This window comes from Scophthalmus maximus, chromosome 7 (assembly GCF_022379125.1).
Source record: "Scophthalmus maximus strain ysfricsl-2021 chromosome 7, ASM2237912v1, whole genome shotgun sequence".
Taxonomy (NCBI): domain Eukaryota; kingdom Metazoa; phylum Chordata; class Actinopteri; order Pleuronectiformes; family Scophthalmidae; genus Scophthalmus; species Scophthalmus maximus.
Genome location: NC_061521.1, coordinates 11,796,571 through 11,813,033, shown reverse-complemented (window position 1 = coordinate 11,813,033; position 16,463 = coordinate 11,796,571). Strand labels below are relative to the sequence as shown.

Genomic DNA, 16,463 nt, shown 5'->3' with positions numbered 1-16,463 from the left:
AGAAATTACCGCGGTTACTTTTTTATCATGCAGCCATCGGAGAATACATGACAACACTTGAATCAGCAAACAGATTATCTCCCCATGATTCAACAAAGACTTTCTGGGATCACAACTGGCTCATAAATATTCATAAGGCACCAAAGTATCTGCCAAGATTTTTATTGCCTTTGAAATTGAATAGGGCATAATGAGTTCTTCATCAGCAAATGTTCTCTAATTCTCTCATGTGAATGAAAATGCAGTAATTCTGCAAGTGCAGAATGTAACTCGCTGGATGTCCTGTTCTCTTAATCCCTGCTTGTCTTCCAGTGTTCAAGGTCAGAGATACTGTAATCCTGAATTAGCCTTTTATTTTCAAACTGTGAATAAGCAGATTAAGCCTTATGGTGTCTGCAGTGTCTCATGTTGTTTTTAAGGAATGTTGCCACAAAACAAAATCCACACTGATGAACAAATTTGTTTTATGGATTTTTAGTAATCAACATTAAGTGAAGCATAAAAAAGTAAGTTTTAATTTTAAAAAAATCCTTATTTTCTGGACCTAGGCTTGTCTGCCTGGTATGCCAAGCTGCTCAGAGTTCACAGCTCCCAGTGTCTACCACCCATCAGAGTTCAAAGACTGGAGACGCATCACTCTGTCTCTGCCTCAAAAGACATGGTAAGTAATGCTCACATACAAAGACAATAGACACAGAGGAAAACGTTCTCAAAGAGTGCTGTCTGACCTGAGTTTCGTGCTGTTTTTTGTAGTCAACATGCACAATGGACAGGAAAAGCAAAAAAGATGACACTGCAAAACATCCACACATTACTGCTAGTGGCTGCATGTCCACACATTGATGCACATGAGGACACATGAAGGGGCTATTCCACACCGAATGTGTCATGAACAGTCCGAGAAAGAAAGCAGTGGCTGACAATATTCTCAAAAGCACTTCACAGTGATTGCACAACATTTTTGTAGCAAAATATCCCTCTGAGCTTTTGCTACACACAAACCAGGAAATTCCTTCTTGTATTCCTATGATGCAAAAATGCTTAAACACACTCACTCTCTAATGCCCAGAGCTCAGATATCCACTTTGGTCATTTATGTGCATCTGGTATTTAATGTAAAAGAAAACAAAAGGCTTTGCGTCTGTTTAATTCCAACTGTATTACAGAAGTAAACACACTTACACATACAAGGAATAGCAATGTGGTGATCAAGCAGTTAGTGAGTATTGTGATGTAGCCACAGCCACAATCGCTGTGAAGAGAAGATTTAAGTTTAACCATTTACTGAGACATAACATTGTCTGACTTGGAGTGAAAAAAATGTTGACATATATTTTCTGTTTGATTCTCTAATCCATACTTAATGTTGATTGTTGCTGCTGTAATTTACTGGAAAAATAACAGTCACTTTTCATCGGAAACGTTGTGAGGAATACATTTACTGCTGTAGCTCTGGCTCACACACATACAGTATATCAACTCTTATAATCACATAAACCTTCCCCACATTGAGCAATGTGACCTCCACCTTCATTTCATTCTACTCCCCAGCTCCTAAATGAATGTGGTCAGATCTCCGGCAGTGTGAGATTAGAGGTCACCGGGTCATAGCAGTAAATGCTAATAAAACTGTCATGGCTGGCTCTTTATGGTCAGGAGGTGGTCTGAGTATATACAGGTTACCAAATCCCCCAATATACCTCACTATCTTAGCTTTAAATGTCATTTGTCATCACTGTACAAGCGACAAACACTGAAATGCACCCACATGCACAAACATGAACCCATACATTCACACCCACAGCTTTAACAGAGATGATGTGATTATGATGATATTGCCCTCTGTCTGACATTTATTTCATAAAACTGCAGAACCCACTTGCACACACACGCATGCACGGACGCACGCACACACACTCACAAACTGGAAAACACACAGGAACATATGTGATAAGGATAATCTTTACCTGCTGGAAAATTCAATCCACAAATATCTATCCTAGTAGAGACATAGATTAGTGAGTATGACATGGTGACAGGGTCAATATACTAGAAATGACTATCATTTGATTTCTAAGACGATGTAATGCATTTTTAACATTACAATTAGGGCTGCAACTCATTATTGATTAATCTCTCGATTATTTTCTCGATTACTCTTTTAGTTGTTTAGTCCATAAAATGGTGAAAAATGTCGATCGTGTTTCCCGAACCACAAGATGATGTTTTGTTTCGTCCACAAACCAAAGATATTCAATTTACTGCCATAGAGGAGCAAAGAAACCATAAAATATTCACATTAAAGAAGCTGAAATCAGAGAATTTTGTGGACAATTTAAGCCGATCAATCCATTATCAAAATAGTTGGCGATTCATTTAGAAGTCGATTACTAATCGATTCATTGATTCATTGTTGCAGCTTTAATTATAATCCTTTTATGTCAATTAAAGTTGAGCAGTCAGTTATAGTGTGTGTGTGTGTGTGTGTGTGTGTGTGTGTGTGTGTGTGTGTGTGTGTGTGTGTGTGTGTGTGTGTGTGTGTGTGTGTGTGTGTGTCTGTGTGTGTGTGTGTGTGTGTGTGTGTGTGTGTGTGTTCAGGTCCAGTGCCACACGGTTCCGTTGGATCCAGAACTACTATGGCGAGCAGGACGAGTGGGCCCTGGACGACATCTACATTGGTCAGCAGTGTCCTCACATGTGCCACGGACACGGCTGGTGTGACCATGGACACTGCAGGTCAGCCTTCCCACACTGTCACACAAACATTAAAAACTTCCTGAGGTTTTGCTTTATTACTTTTGCCATAACACCCAACACAGAGGCCCATAAATATGTTTTGATGGATGTCTGTGGGGTACATAATTAAATCATAGATGAAAAATACGACGATCAGCCTCTGTCTTCTCTCGTAGGTGTGACGACGGCTTCTCTGGAACAGACTGCCAGCCCTCTTCCCCCCTGTCCTCAAGTGTACTTTCCGACTTTGAGTCCCAGGATGCACTGCTGGCCACTTGGCAAGAGGTGATTGGTGGAGAGGTGGTCACACCTGACATGGGCTGTGGAGTGGTCTCATCTGGATCGTCCCTGTACTTCAGCAAGGTAGAACAACTAGAAAATGATTTAAGAAAGATGTGTTCTGGTTAACTTTTTATTAGTTATCTGGACTTCGGGGGGTGTAAATCCAGATAATTAATGATTTAATAAATCATGTTGTGAGCAGTTTTTTAACAGCTGCACACCTCTGACATATTGTAGCAGCCTCATCACTTTTCTAAATTAATAAAAATAGTTATTGAAGCTGTGACCAGATAATAGTTTTAATACTTGTGGCAGGAACATTTATTTGAGTTTTTCTTACAAGGGCAAAGTTTCCAATTAAAGAATTCATTAACTCAAATGCAAACAAGCAATATTTAGTTTGGTTGATGAAAGTGTCCATGATAAAGTATAACTTGGACACTCTGAACCACGGCTATGAAAAATAACACACTTAAAATCTTTTTCTTAATATGTAAAAATGAACATGTTTTTTGTCAGGCGGGGCTGAGGCAGCTGGTGAGCTGGGACCTGGACACTGAATGGGCAGAGTTTGTTCAGTTCTACCTGCGGGTGGGTGGAGACCGGGCCGAGTGTAACCAGGCCGACAGCAGAGAGGAAGGAGTGTTGTTGCAGTACAGCAACGATGGAGGAATCACCTGGGGTCTCATTGCCGAAATGTATTTCACTGACTTCACCAAACCTCGGTGAGGAACCGGGGACCTAAGGAAATTGATATTTCACGTTTTCACAAAGATTATGAGAAACATCAACTATTAGATGTGTTTGTGATGACTTCCACTAACCTTTCTCTCTTACCACTCTCAGCTTTGTCCACTACGAGCTTCCTCTGGCCTCGAAGACGCCCTCCACAAGGTTCCGTTGGTGGCAGCCTCTTCACTCTGGCGAGGGCTATGACCAGTGGGCAATTGATGATGTCATAATTTTGTCAGAGAGGGAGAAACACATCATCCCCATGGCCAGTCCCACTCTACCACAGGTCAGGAATCGGTTTGAGGAGTTATTTTCTGTAACTCGTAATTTGTGCTCCGACCTTGTGCAGCAGCTTCGGCTTCATCTTGAGATATTGCTTGTTTAGTCGTTATGGGGATGTTCGTCAAACTGAGATAGAGCAGGTATGAAATCTTGAATCTTTGCCAAAGTGTGTCCATTTATCTCTCGAGAAATTTGTTCTGCTGGAGACACTGGTGAAGTACCTGCTCGTACAAAGTACAAAACACGCCCCTAAACCCGCCTGCTTTCTATCGCCACAGAACTTTTACGAGAAGCCGGCATTCGACTACCCTCTGAACCAGATGAGTGTGTGGCTGATGCTTGGTAATGAAGGCATGGAGAGGGAAAGCAACAACAGCTTCTGTGCCCCAACGCCCTCTGCCATGGTGTTTGGCCGCTCTGATGGGGATAGAGTAGCTGTCACCAGGGACCTGGCCCTGCGTTCTGGCTACACCCTTCAGTTTAAGGTACTCACATGGAAAGACATTTTGAAGGTACACACAGTACCACTCAAACAGAATTAAATTGTTATGTTTCTTTAATGTCTGTCTAATGTTTCCCCTGCCAGTTGAACATAGGCTGTGAGTCAGAGTCCAGTGCATCTGCCCCGGTCCTGCTGCAGTACTCCCATGATGCCGGTCGTACCTGGGCCCTGGTGAGAGAGGGATGTTACCCAGGAACCCCGGGCGTAGGCGTGTGTGAGGGCAGCGGCCGTGAGCTTAGAGAGCCTACTGTCTACAACACTGGAGACTACGAACAGTGGACCAGGGTCACTGTGGTTGTACCACGCAATGTTGCAGCCAGGTAGCTATGGTAACAAGCATGCAGTTGCTATGTATCTAAGAGTTTTTGGGAAAATGTTGAACTCAACTTTAGACACATTTTAACAGTAGCTGATTATTAACTTTTGATATTAACAGTTAAAATGTTGACTTGACTGTATCTTTCCCTTTGTTTAATCCTCTTCCTCTCATTTTCCCAGTAAAACCAGGTTCCGTTGGTTCCAGGAGAGCAGCGTGTACAGAGATGCTCCAGCTTTTGCCTTGGATGGGGTCTACATCTCTGAGTCTTGTCCAAACCACTGTGGGGGACATGGAGACTGCATCTCTGGAGTCTGCTTCTGTGATATGGGATACACAGGTTCAGTGACATATTTGAAATGAAAAATAAAACTAAAAGAAATAAAAAGTTTAATTTAGTCATGTATATTTATATTTTGCGACCTTACAATTGATTCCCTATTTTTTGCCATAGTGGAGCAGGATAGTTGTGTACCATCTGTCGCCAGTCCCACGGAGCTGACTGAGGGCTTTGAGGGGAAGCTGAGTCCTCTCTGGCAGAGCCTGAGCGGCGGACAAGTTGGAGGAGGCTGTGGTATCATTGGTGAGGGGAAGGCCCTTTACTTCAGCAGCCCTGGGAGGAGAGAAGCACACACAGTGCCTTTAGACACTACCAACACACGGTGAGTGAAAGTCATAACTATCAAATCTCTCCTCAGCATGAGACATCAGCTAAATTGCTCCACTTTTGTTTAAGGCTTAAATTGAAATTTATTTGTTACTATTTATGCACAGGCTGGTCCAATTCTACATCCGCATCGGCAGCAAAAGTTTGGGGCCCACTTGCACCAGGCCTCGTTCACGCAACGAAGGTAACTATATGCACTGCATTACAGCACTGAGGCGCTCTGCTGCCTCCGTGTGGCTGTTCATTACCAGTGCAGTCTGTGGAGAGCAGCGTCACAGCTGATCTGGCTTGTTTCCTTCTGCTCCTTCTCACTCTTTGATCAGACTTGTGATCCAGCAATGACTGCGTACAGTAGCTACAGATCTGATGAGATTTGTCAGTGTTTTTTTGGTTTCTTTTCCAACAATGAGACTAGAGTTCTAGTATTGCCTGTTCTGTTGTGTTAATTGGAAAGCAGATTGTGGATCTCTAGCCTGCAGCACTGCTGAAGGCTCAGTCTCAGACCGTTTCTGCTGCATCAGATAAAAACCTGCCAACTTCTTAAACAGCTTGTCTGTAATAATCAAGGCTTTGGTACTTTTATTTGATTCTACTGCATGTAATTCAATTGTTTCCTCTTTTTTTTTTTTACTTCCAGCTAACTGTACTCTCTTCTTTATCTGTATCTATGAAGGAGTTGTTCTTAAAGTGCTGTCCACTCTACCCCTTATTCTGCAATTCTAGGGGTCCTTGTCCAGTTTTCTACCAACAATGGTGTGCAGTGGCAGTTCCTGAGGGAGCTGGACTTTAGTTCCTTTCTAGAGCCTCAAGTGGTGACTATTGAGCTGCCACCTGCAGCTAAAACCCCCTACACAGTATTCCGGTGGTGGCAACCACAGCAGGGTGAGTGCACAATACAACAGTCAAGACATAGAGTGAATAAAGGATTACAATATATACTTATTACAGTACAGCATTCTTTTTGTTTTTCATTTGTACATCTTTCTCTACTTCCTTGTACTGTAGGCAAACACTCTGCCCAGTGGGCTCTGGATGATGTCTTGATAGGTATGAATGACAGCTCCAGAACAGGTTTTCACGACAAGTTTGACGGCACAACCCCTCTGAGACACAACTGGTACCGCATCCAAGGCGGAGAGGTGACTGTGGACTGTTTGTCCCTGGACACAGCACTTACCTTCAACTCTGAGGCCATTGATAGTGAGTCACACCAACAGATTACTGTTCACAAGCACATACACCCCCACACTTGGAAGATTTTTTTTTAACTCCAACACTAGCAAGGAAATTGCGTGCTCAAAAACCAGCTCAGTTAACTTTGCAAGATGGATACAAAGGTTAAACATATATATGTATATACACTGTATATACATCTATATGCTTAGACACATCTACTGTAATATAACACAGACACATGCACAGTCGGACTCAAACAAACCACATGAGTGGCTTCTGAACAGGGACATCACAGTATTACACACACAACGGGCTGAAATCGAATCACCCATTTACCGCAGCGCCGTGGGTCCTGCATTATTAATGAGATCTGACCTGATTGAACATCCTGCCTGTTATTTATGCCTGCACCAAGCTGTGAGCAGATTTACTTTGCACAAATATTACATTACAACTGGGCCCATTCATTAAGTGAGCAAAGCAAGAGCAATTTGGCAACACATCTATAAACATAAAGCTCCCGTCTGAACACACTTGTGTGTGTGCTGAAACATACACATATTTCACACAAAACTCAACAGTATCTATTAAATTCACAGTTCTTTTTGCATTTGGATTGTATTGGCTTTGTGTTTTGGTGAACACATTTCATTTCATATGGAATTGATGTGGAAATTAGATATAGGAATATTGAGTAACTGCATTTTAGCAAGAAAAAAATATCCTCATGTGGTAAGCAGGTGGGATTTCCAGCAGCTGAACATGTTTGTCTTGTTGAGGAAAAGAACTTTATAGGAGTCAAGACTGGAATCAGGTTATCTGGACTGGAATCAAATGCCATGTTGCCTTCACATTGTGTCTGCAGAGAAGCCGAGGTATGCAGAGAGCTGGGACTTTGAGGTGTCAGGCTCATCATTCCTGCAGTTTGAGCTGAGTATGGGATGCAGCAAGTCCACATCCTTCTCCCACGGCGTGCGGCTGGAATTCTCCACAGACTGTGGCCGTCACTGGTCCCTCATTACTCCGGAGTGTGTGCCCCCGGCCATTGGGTGCGCGGGTTACACTCAGAGTTCCGTCTATACCTCGACCCAGTACAAACACTGGAGGAGGATCACCGTGTACCTGCCCAGTGCTGCTAAGTATGTGTGTCTTTAACTTTTATACCCCAAATTATTGGACAGAATCTGCATAATACATCAAATCCGGAACCTACTTTTTGTTATAACTCGCCGATGACTCGCTTAGCTCCCCCAGAACTCGGTTCCGTTGGATCCAGACTCACTTCACCCCAGGGGCAGAAGGATGGGCTCTAGATAATGTGTTGGTTGCCCCTGGCTGCCCCTGGATGTGCTCTGGACATGGTCTGTGTGACAATGGACATTGCCTGTAAGTAAAACTGACTTTTCTGCACAGCTGATGAAATTTTACGTTGATTTTTTCTTTGTTTATGTAAAAGTCACTAACCCTAGATTTTTCTCAATGTCTCACACAGGTGTGACAAGGGTTATGGAGGCCCACACTGTGTGCCTTTAGCACCTTTGCCATCTGTACTGAGAGAGGACTTTAATGAGAACATGCAGCAGGAGACCTGGCCCGAGGTGTATGGAGCAGAGAGGGGGACTCTCAGTGGAGAGCCTCTCAAATCTGGCACTGCCCTCATCTTCAAAGGGGTAGGGGTCCTACTTGCCATGCAGAGAAACATCAGGAGCAATTATAATACTGTTAGATCACATGGACATCACTGACCAACAATGTAATCCTTGTCTGTTTGTTTTACAGGATGGTCTGCGAATGATAGTGTCACGGGATCTTGACTGCACAAACACTCTTTATATCCAGTTTTCCTTCAAATTCATCACTAAAGGCAGGAGTTTCTTTTAAATGTTTTCATGTAGCTGTATTTTTGTGTATCATGATTACATTTTTTTTTCTTAAATATCGGTGTAACAGTTCGTCTCTTGGGCTCTTCTAGGTGTCCCAGAGCGCTCCCACTCGGTGCTGCTGCAGTACTCGGTGAACGGAGGGATCAGCTGGCTGCTGTTGGATGAGTTTTACTTTCCAGCATCCACTGATACTCTGTTCCTCCACCTGCCGCTGCCTGCCAGTGCTCAGACCAACGCCACCCGCTTCAGACTCTGGCAGCCTTACAACAGTGGTGAGTGGACACACAGTGTGAAAGTACAATCTTTGTTTCCTGAACTGTCCTTCTCTTTATTTCTATTCTCATCTCTTTTCATTTCTCTCCAAACACTAGTTCACATTTCCCACATACAGAACCATATTTTTCTACAGTCAGTGTGTAATAATCTCCACAATATTATGTCCTTCAGGTAAGAAGGAGGAGGTGTGGGTGATAGATGATCTCATCATTGATGGCAGCTCCTTACACAACCCACCGGTGGTGATTGACAGTTTTGATGACGGCCCCAACGAGTCCAACTGGCTGTTCTTCCCTGGGGGAAACACTGGCCTCTACTGCCCCTACCAAAAGACTGGCCTGTAAGAAAAACAAGCACTTACCTTTTCAATGTTGACACTGACAGTGTCTTGTTTTGCATTTTTATGATTATGAAATTTGCGTGTTTGTGTCTTGTGCAGGGAGGAGGATGAGTCAGCCATGGTGTTTGTCTCCAGCGAGCTCGGCGAGCACTCTATTACCACCAGGGACATTGACGTAAATGAGAACACTGTCATCCAGTTTGAGGTACAAAAACACAGCCACGTAGACCTCTGTTCCAAAGCAACAATCAAAACACTTACTCATTCAGGACATAGATCACGGCTCATCATCTTGGTTGTTAATGTATTTATTCCTGCCCAGATTAATGTGGGCTGCACAGCTGAGAGCTCCTCTTCACACCCAGTGCGCCTCGAGTTCTCACGGGACTTTGGCGCCACGTGGCACCTTCTGGTGCCTCTCTGTGCCGGTGGGCCACAGCCCTCATCGCTGTGCTCCACAGAGCTCCACCCTGCAAGCATCTATTTCCCTGGTACAACTCAGGGCTGGAGGAGGGAGGTCATTCACTTTGGCAAGCTTCGTCTCTGTGGGTAAGGACTGGATACATCCTGTACAGCAAACAAGCAAAGGACAACAAAGGAAAACCTTTGGAGAAACTATTTTCAAATTCTGTCCTTACAAGACAGCATGTTATCTTCCGTACAGGTCTGTGAGGTTCCGCTGGTACCAGGGCTTCTTCTCAACTGGTTCTGCTCCTCCGACATGGGCACTAGATAACATCTACATCGGCCCACAGTGTCAGGACATGTGCAATGGCCACGGCGCTTGTGTTGGTGGCAGCCACTGTGCGTGTGACCCCGGCTTCACTGGACCAGACTGCTCTGTGCCTGACAACCCCAACCCGGACTTCCTCAAGGAGGACTTTGAAGGTACACCAAGATGCAGATGCACACAAAGGCCCTGTTCAGACCCGGTATAAGCATCCACCCTGAGTGATCCGATCTAAAGTGGAGAGAGCTAAGTTCAGGTTGACGGGTTGAGGATGTGTTTGAGATCCAATCACTCAGACCGGATTCGGATTCAGACACTCTAGAACCATTCTATAACATGATTATTATTGTATCGTATTAGGACTTTAGTTTCCCTTGCTAATCTTGCTAAAAGAGTATAAGATCAGTTTGTTTACAGTTTTGTTGTGTGTCTTTGTGTACGACTTTGTCTCTCAAGGCGGAGCTGTGGATGCTGAGCGTTTTAGACAACTTAGTGGAGGTAAACCATCGAGGAAGTGTGGTATCATGTCGAGTGGGAACCACCTGTTCTTCAGCGAGGACGGCCTGCGTATGTTGGTGACCAATGACATGGACCTTTCAAATGCCAGGTATAGCTGCTGCTTTACAAAGAAATAAATCAATTACTGACTTCACAAAACTATGTCTCAAAACATGTCTTTATGGCCGTACCCTGTAGGTTTGTCCAGTTCTTCCTCCGTCTCGGCTGCGGTAAGGCGGCTCCAGACCCTCGATCCCAGCCCGTTTTGCTGCAGTTCTCTGTGGACGGTGGTCTCACCTGGGGACTCCTCCAGGAATTCCTCTTCAGCAACAGCAGTAATCAGGCTCGCTTGGTGGCCCTGGAGATCCCGCTGCGTGCCCGCACAGCTTCAACTCGCCTTCGCTGGTGGCAGCCCTCTGAGAACGGACACTTTTATAGCCCATGGGTCATTGACCAGGTACATTCAACTGTCTATCCTGTCAGAAGGCTCATTATGGCTGTCATTCCTCTATCAAATCCCAAGTAAATGTATTTTCCACTTTCTCTGCCTTCCTTGCATTAACTGTGCAATTCCTCTTTTATTCCATAGGTGGTGGTAGGGGGCAGTGCCAGTGGCTGGGGGCCTCTGGAGGATGACTTCTCCTCGATTGACGGTCGCTCATGGCTCCTTCACCCTGGAGGAACCAGAATGCCTGTTTGTGGCTCTGATGGACCTGCTTTTGCATTCATAGAGAAGTCTAACACCCGCTACGCTGTTACCACTGACATCAGTTTGGGTCAAGACGCCTTTATCCAGTTTGAGTTTTCTGCTTCCTGCTCTGTCACCAACTCCTGCTACTGTAAGAATAAGAAGTCTGAATTTGAAAAAAATACAAATTAAATACAAATATTGACATGACTATAGATTTTTATGTTTCTTTACAGATTCAGGAATATGCATATCGTTAATAATTTGTGTTTCTCTTCTCTCCGTGCAGCTGTAGAATTGGAGTACTCTCTGGATCTGGGTCTGACCTGGCAGCCTGTGGTTCGTGACTGTCTGCCCACGAGCCCCGACTGCTCCTCCTTCACCCTGCAGAGGCTGCTGGTTTCTGACACATACAACAAGTGGGGACGCTTAACCCTGCCGATCCCGTCATATGTCAGGTCAGCACGTGCCCTGTACTTCACTCAGACACATGATGAAACATGTATAAACAATAACACGTATAACATCTCCTGATTCATTTCACTGCTCCTATGCAAACATAGGGCTAAAGGTTTTGATACAAATCAGTAAATACAATATCAGGATTTACAGTTCTTGGTTCATGATTTATTTTATTCATTTATTTCTTTAGGTCTCCAGCCACAAGGTTCCGCTGGTTCCAGCAGGCTCCCTTTGACAAGCAGCAGACCTGGGCTCTGGATAACCTCTACATTGGAGATGGCTGCCCTGACATGTGCTCTGGACACGGCCGCTGCCAACAGAGCTCCTGTGTGTAAGTGACGGCAGCCTGTTGCGTGCATACACCAAAGTTTTTACAATACATGTTGTGAAGTTTCCATATGAACAGCTGCTACGTGAGGTGTAAATGTGACATTTCTAAAAGTTTTGTGGCAAAACAGATTTGTTTATTCTTGTATAAGACAATCTTATTTAGAGCTGCAGTAATTAATTGATTAATCGATTAGTAATTGACAAGTTAATTAATCTCCAACTATTTTGATTATCGATTAAGCGGTTCAAGTATTTATTTATATTTTTGCTTTGTGGACAAAATAAAACATCATCTAGGGGTTTTGGAAACATGATCGACATTTGCCATCATTGTATGACATTTAATGAGCCAAACAACTAATCGATTAATCAAGATAATAATCGACAGATTAGTTGATTAAGAAAGTAAATGTTTTAGTTTTTATTGTAGTGTTTGAGCACGTTAAGCTATTTATTAATATCAAAGTCAATATAACGAATATAATCAGATCACCAGCTTGTCTTTGAATATAATTAATTGCGTCTGACTCGACCGTTCTCCCCAGGTGTGACCCAGAGTGGGGTGGAGAGTATTGTGACGAGCCCGTGGTTCCTCTGCCCTCCCAGCTGAAGGACAGCTTCAGTCGCGCTCCCTCTCTCACCCACTGGCACATACTGACAGGTGGAAAACTCAGCACTGTGTGCGGAGCCGTGGCCTCTGGTGCTGCTCTGCACTTTAGTGGTGTAAGTACACATCCACCTTGGATGTTATTCTTTCCTTCATTCCCTCTTTCGTTTGTACACCATTCTGTATTATGAAACATAGTGGAGCATGAGTTGAATAAAATGCCATGTTCTCGAAGGTCATATTCTGAAACCGACTTTACAAACATCCCCTGGGGCCTGTACTCCAATTTGTACACGTTAGAAGGAGAATCCAAAATTATCTCCCAATTTCTCCTTTTTTTGAATGCTCTGGTCATTTTATTCTCCAATGGGTCAGGATAACCTTATGTGGAACACCTTACACTCATGCTAGGGAGCGAGGGAAACACATACTAACCCTTGTGCTGATTTACTGAGACAAATAGATGATACAGAGGCAGTAAGACAAGCTAGACATCTAACAACCTCTGAAAGATGTTGCTTCAAGTATTGATCTGTTGAAAATAAGACCACTAAGTAAGTAGCTGTCAGCCTTCATATGCAGTGTAACATCTCAGGCACTTACTGTAGGGCAGTGTTGCAAATGGATACCTATTGACAGGCTCTTAATATGGAAGGACACTGTCGGCGAAGACTCTTAAGACTGATCATTTAGGTCCAGCAATAGGCTGGATCAAGATCAATTATTTGTCTGGTTCAAGTTCAAACTCAAGTCAGTTTATTCTGGTTCTCTTCAATAAAAATACATGTTAAAGACTTTGAATTTGTATTTAGAGGGACTATGAATAACTTATTTTCAGGCATGAACCTGAGTATGACGTTTACATATGACGAATACAGCAGAACAAGTCAGATGAGTTCACAGCAGCAGGGAAATTTCCATGACATTCTGTGGCGTCTGTGTAGAGCATGCAAGAGGCAAGACATGACGATAATTCCGCTGCAGAGAGCAGTGTGTTTGTTTACAGTCATTAACACGCCCCCTCGCTCGCAGTGACTTTTCCTGCTGTATTCTCACATGAGCTCACTCTGGGGAAATTTCAGGAAAATTTCCAAACCTCAGTGCATGTCTGAAAGCAGATATAGAGAAATAGAAAGAGAGACCAGAGACTGGTAGACAAGCTTCCATCCATCACAGGCCTGTACTGTACAAGCTGATTAACTGAGACTGCATTTCTTCATGTGTCTGTTCACAGAGTTGTAGCCGTCAGCTGGTGACAGTCGATCTAAACCTGACCAACGCTGAGTTCATTCAGTTCTACTTCATGTATGGCTGCATGATCCCACCCAGCAACCGTAACCAGGGTGTGCTGCTGGAGTACAGTATGAATGGAGGAATCAACTGGCACCTACTCACTGAGATCTTCTATGATCTGTACACAAAGCCTGGGTGAGTTTTTCACCTACCACACATGGACATAACTCCTTTTGTACAACTGAGGGCGCAGTGATTGAGAAAATCTGTTTCTTTCCTGCCTGTGTACAGGTTTGTGAACGTGCTGCTGCCCCCTGCCGCCCGACAAGAAGGAGTGCGTGTGCGTTGGTGGCAGCCTCAGCACGAGGGAGCAGACCACAGCGATTGGGCGCTGGATAACGTCCTTATAGCGGGCTCAGACCCACGTGCACAGATCTCCGACACATTCGGAGGCGCGGCACTGCCCAACCATGAGAGGGCTCCTGCCGATGAGACCTCAGGGAGGATAGGTCAACTGAGCGAGCAGGAGGAGACCCCCATCGGTATATGAAAAATTGGACCAGGGATCTAAATTAAACAATCTACAATAAATCTTGGCTTTGTAAGTTTCTAATCGTTGCGTGTCTTTCCATGTTTCTTTGTCTTCGTTCTCAGTGAGCGATCACTGGTTGTTCTCAGAGGACTGCTCAGTGCAGCGTTTCTGCAGCTCTCCTGACGGGGTGATGGTTTGTGGAAATGCTGATGGAAGGGAGGTGTACGCTGTCACGCACGATATCGTTCCTGACAAGGGCTGGGTCATGCAGTTCAAGGTAATTCATGAGCCGGAAATGACACAGGCAACATATATACATTTGTGTGTGACATTCTTTCATGGGACATGAAATGACCACGTGTGTGTGTGTGTGTGTGTGTGTGTGTGTGTGTGTGTGTAGATCGCGGTAGGGTGCAGTGTGCCAGATCGTCTTGCCGACCGGCAAATTCATGTCCAGTATTCGGTTGATTTTGGAGTGACCTGGAAGTACCTGGTGCCCCAGTGCCTGCCCGCTGACCCCCGCTGTGGAGGTCAGGTCTCACAGCCATCTGTCTTCTTCCCTGCTGAAGGATGGAAGAGGGCAGTCTATCCCCTGCCCGACAGCCTTGCTGACACGTGAGTCATCCCAGCCCATATCTGAGTCCCGTTTCATATTTAATGGTACCACCAATGCATGCTTGACACTAAATTATTGATAGATCAAATGATTGTCACCACATAAATAATTAAAAGCATTGTCGTATAAATCATGTAAACGCATGTTGTTTGACTAACCCATCCCTCCTGCTCCTCAGTGCGGTGCGCTTCCGGTTTTTCCAGCAGCACTCAGACATCCAGTGGGGTGTGGAGAACTTTTACATCGGCCCAGCCTGCGACAGCCACTGTGGGGGACACGGGGACTGTCTGGATCAGCGCTGTCTCTGCGACCCAGGATTCACCGGACCAAACTGCTACGCCAGCACTGCTCTCAGGGTAGATCCCTCTGACTCTTAATCATTTTTACATTCTCTTGTCAGAAACAGATTTAAAAAAGAATATGATGATTAGAATATATTGGGATGAGATGCTCTATGATTTTTTCTGCAGGCGTCTCTAAAGGAGCGTTTTGACTGGGAAGGGGCAGCAGGACCTCAGTGGCAGGTGCTAGAGGGCGGTCGGCCCTGTACAGACTGTGGTGTGTTGGTAGAAGGGACTGCCCTCTATTTTGGAGGGGCTGATGCCAGACAGGCTGTCACGGCTGATCTGGACCTCCGCGGAGCCAAGTCAGTTTTGATTGTTGCTCCTTTTCTACATTTCTACAATTTCTTCCTATCTCTAAATATTGTTCTACTTGAAAAAAAAAAACTGCATGCTTTGTGGATAGGTTTGTGGAGTACTGGGCCAGGATTGGCAGTGAAGATAACATGACCATGTGCCATCGTCCAACGTGTCGTAAAGAGGGAGTGCTGCTGGATTACTCGACTGATGGAGGTGGACTGACAACATGCATGCAACATTGAATTGTGTGTTATTTCCTTTTTCATCTTCCTGCCTGTTTTTTTTCTCTCCATTTGTTCATACTGTCAATATTTGTATGTTGGTCAGGTGTGTCCTGGACGCTGCTGCATGAGATGGACTATCTAAAGTACGTGTCAGTGAGGAGAGACTATATTGTCCTCCCAGAGGCAGCTTTGACCAACGCTACGCGCCTTCGCTGGTGGCAGCCATTTACCATTTCCTCTGGCCTGGCCGCCCCCAGCCTGGAGAGAGCCCAGTGGGCTATAGATAACATCCTGGTGGGTGGGTCAGACATCAACCCACCCACCTTGCTCGACACCTTCGATGACGGTGAGTTTGTATGTGCTGAAGTAATCGGAGCCTGACAGCTAAGTTAATATTCTGGTAATTACTCTGGTTTGTTTCTCTGCATCTCACCAGAGGGCGTTTCTCACGAGGAGAGCTGGAGTTTCTACCCCAATGCTGTGCGCACAGCTGGCTTCTGTGGAAACCCCTCATTTCACTTATACTGGCCCAACAAGAATCAAGACAGGACACACAACATCCTGGCCACTCGAGAACTTATAGTGCAGCCTGGCTATATACTACAATTCAAGGTACGGTACTGCTAGAGAGTCACATAAATCAATCACCAGCTGCCATTTGTCATGTACACTGTGGCTTCTTTGGTTCTGATCACCTCTCTCTGTGTCGC

The 16,463-nt window shown here is 44.7% G+C and overlaps 1 protein-coding gene across 5 annotated transcripts in view; it reads left to right on the top strand.

The window, feature by feature from the left end:
* Positions 1-16,463, top strand: part of reln (reelin) — an 87,866-nt gene that overhangs the window by 64,651 nt on the left and 6,752 nt on the right. For all 5 annotated transcript variants that reach the window (XM_035642294.2, XM_035642293.2, XM_035642292.2 and 2 more), the window contains exons 22-57: positions 549-661; positions 2,599-2,736; positions 2,913-3,099; positions 3,538-3,743; positions 3,865-4,036; positions 4,311-4,517; positions 4,619-4,854; positions 5,033-5,190; positions 5,305-5,512; positions 5,625-5,701; positions 6,241-6,399; positions 6,523-6,717; positions 7,559-7,832; positions 7,939-8,079; positions 8,186-8,363; positions 8,473-8,557; positions 8,666-8,848; positions 9,024-9,192; positions 9,292-9,397; positions 9,515-9,741; positions 9,857-10,080; positions 10,379-10,529; positions 10,619-10,877; positions 11,010-11,259; positions 11,398-11,566; positions 11,761-11,901; positions 12,446-12,623; positions 13,742-13,935; positions 14,032-14,282; positions 14,395-14,549; positions 14,673-14,887; positions 15,067-15,244; positions 15,359-15,534; positions 15,636-15,742; positions 15,857-16,099; positions 16,190-16,365. In XM_035642294.2, coding sequence (XP_035498187.2) covers positions 549-661; positions 2,599-2,736; positions 2,913-3,099; positions 3,538-3,743; positions 3,865-4,036; positions 4,311-4,517; positions 4,619-4,854; positions 5,033-5,190; positions 5,305-5,512; positions 5,625-5,701; positions 6,241-6,399; positions 6,523-6,717; positions 7,559-7,832; positions 7,939-8,079; positions 8,186-8,363; positions 8,473-8,557; positions 8,666-8,848; positions 9,024-9,192; positions 9,292-9,397; positions 9,515-9,741; positions 9,857-10,080; positions 10,379-10,529; positions 10,619-10,877; positions 11,010-11,259; positions 11,398-11,566; positions 11,761-11,901; positions 12,446-12,623; positions 13,742-13,935; positions 14,032-14,282; positions 14,395-14,549; positions 14,673-14,887; positions 15,067-15,244; positions 15,359-15,534; positions 15,636-15,742; positions 15,857-16,099; positions 16,190-16,365 — 6,486 coding nt within the window. The remainder of the gene's footprint in view (positions 1-548; positions 662-2,598; positions 2,737-2,912; positions 3,100-3,537; positions 3,744-3,864; positions 4,037-4,310; positions 4,518-4,618; positions 4,855-5,032; positions 5,191-5,304; positions 5,513-5,624; positions 5,702-6,240; positions 6,400-6,522; positions 6,718-7,558; positions 7,833-7,938; positions 8,080-8,185; positions 8,364-8,472; positions 8,558-8,665; positions 8,849-9,023; positions 9,193-9,291; positions 9,398-9,514; positions 9,742-9,856; positions 10,081-10,378; positions 10,530-10,618; positions 10,878-11,009; positions 11,260-11,397; positions 11,567-11,760; positions 11,902-12,445; positions 12,624-13,741; positions 13,936-14,031; positions 14,283-14,394; positions 14,550-14,672; positions 14,888-15,066; positions 15,245-15,358; positions 15,535-15,635; positions 15,743-15,856; positions 16,100-16,189; positions 16,366-16,463) is intronic.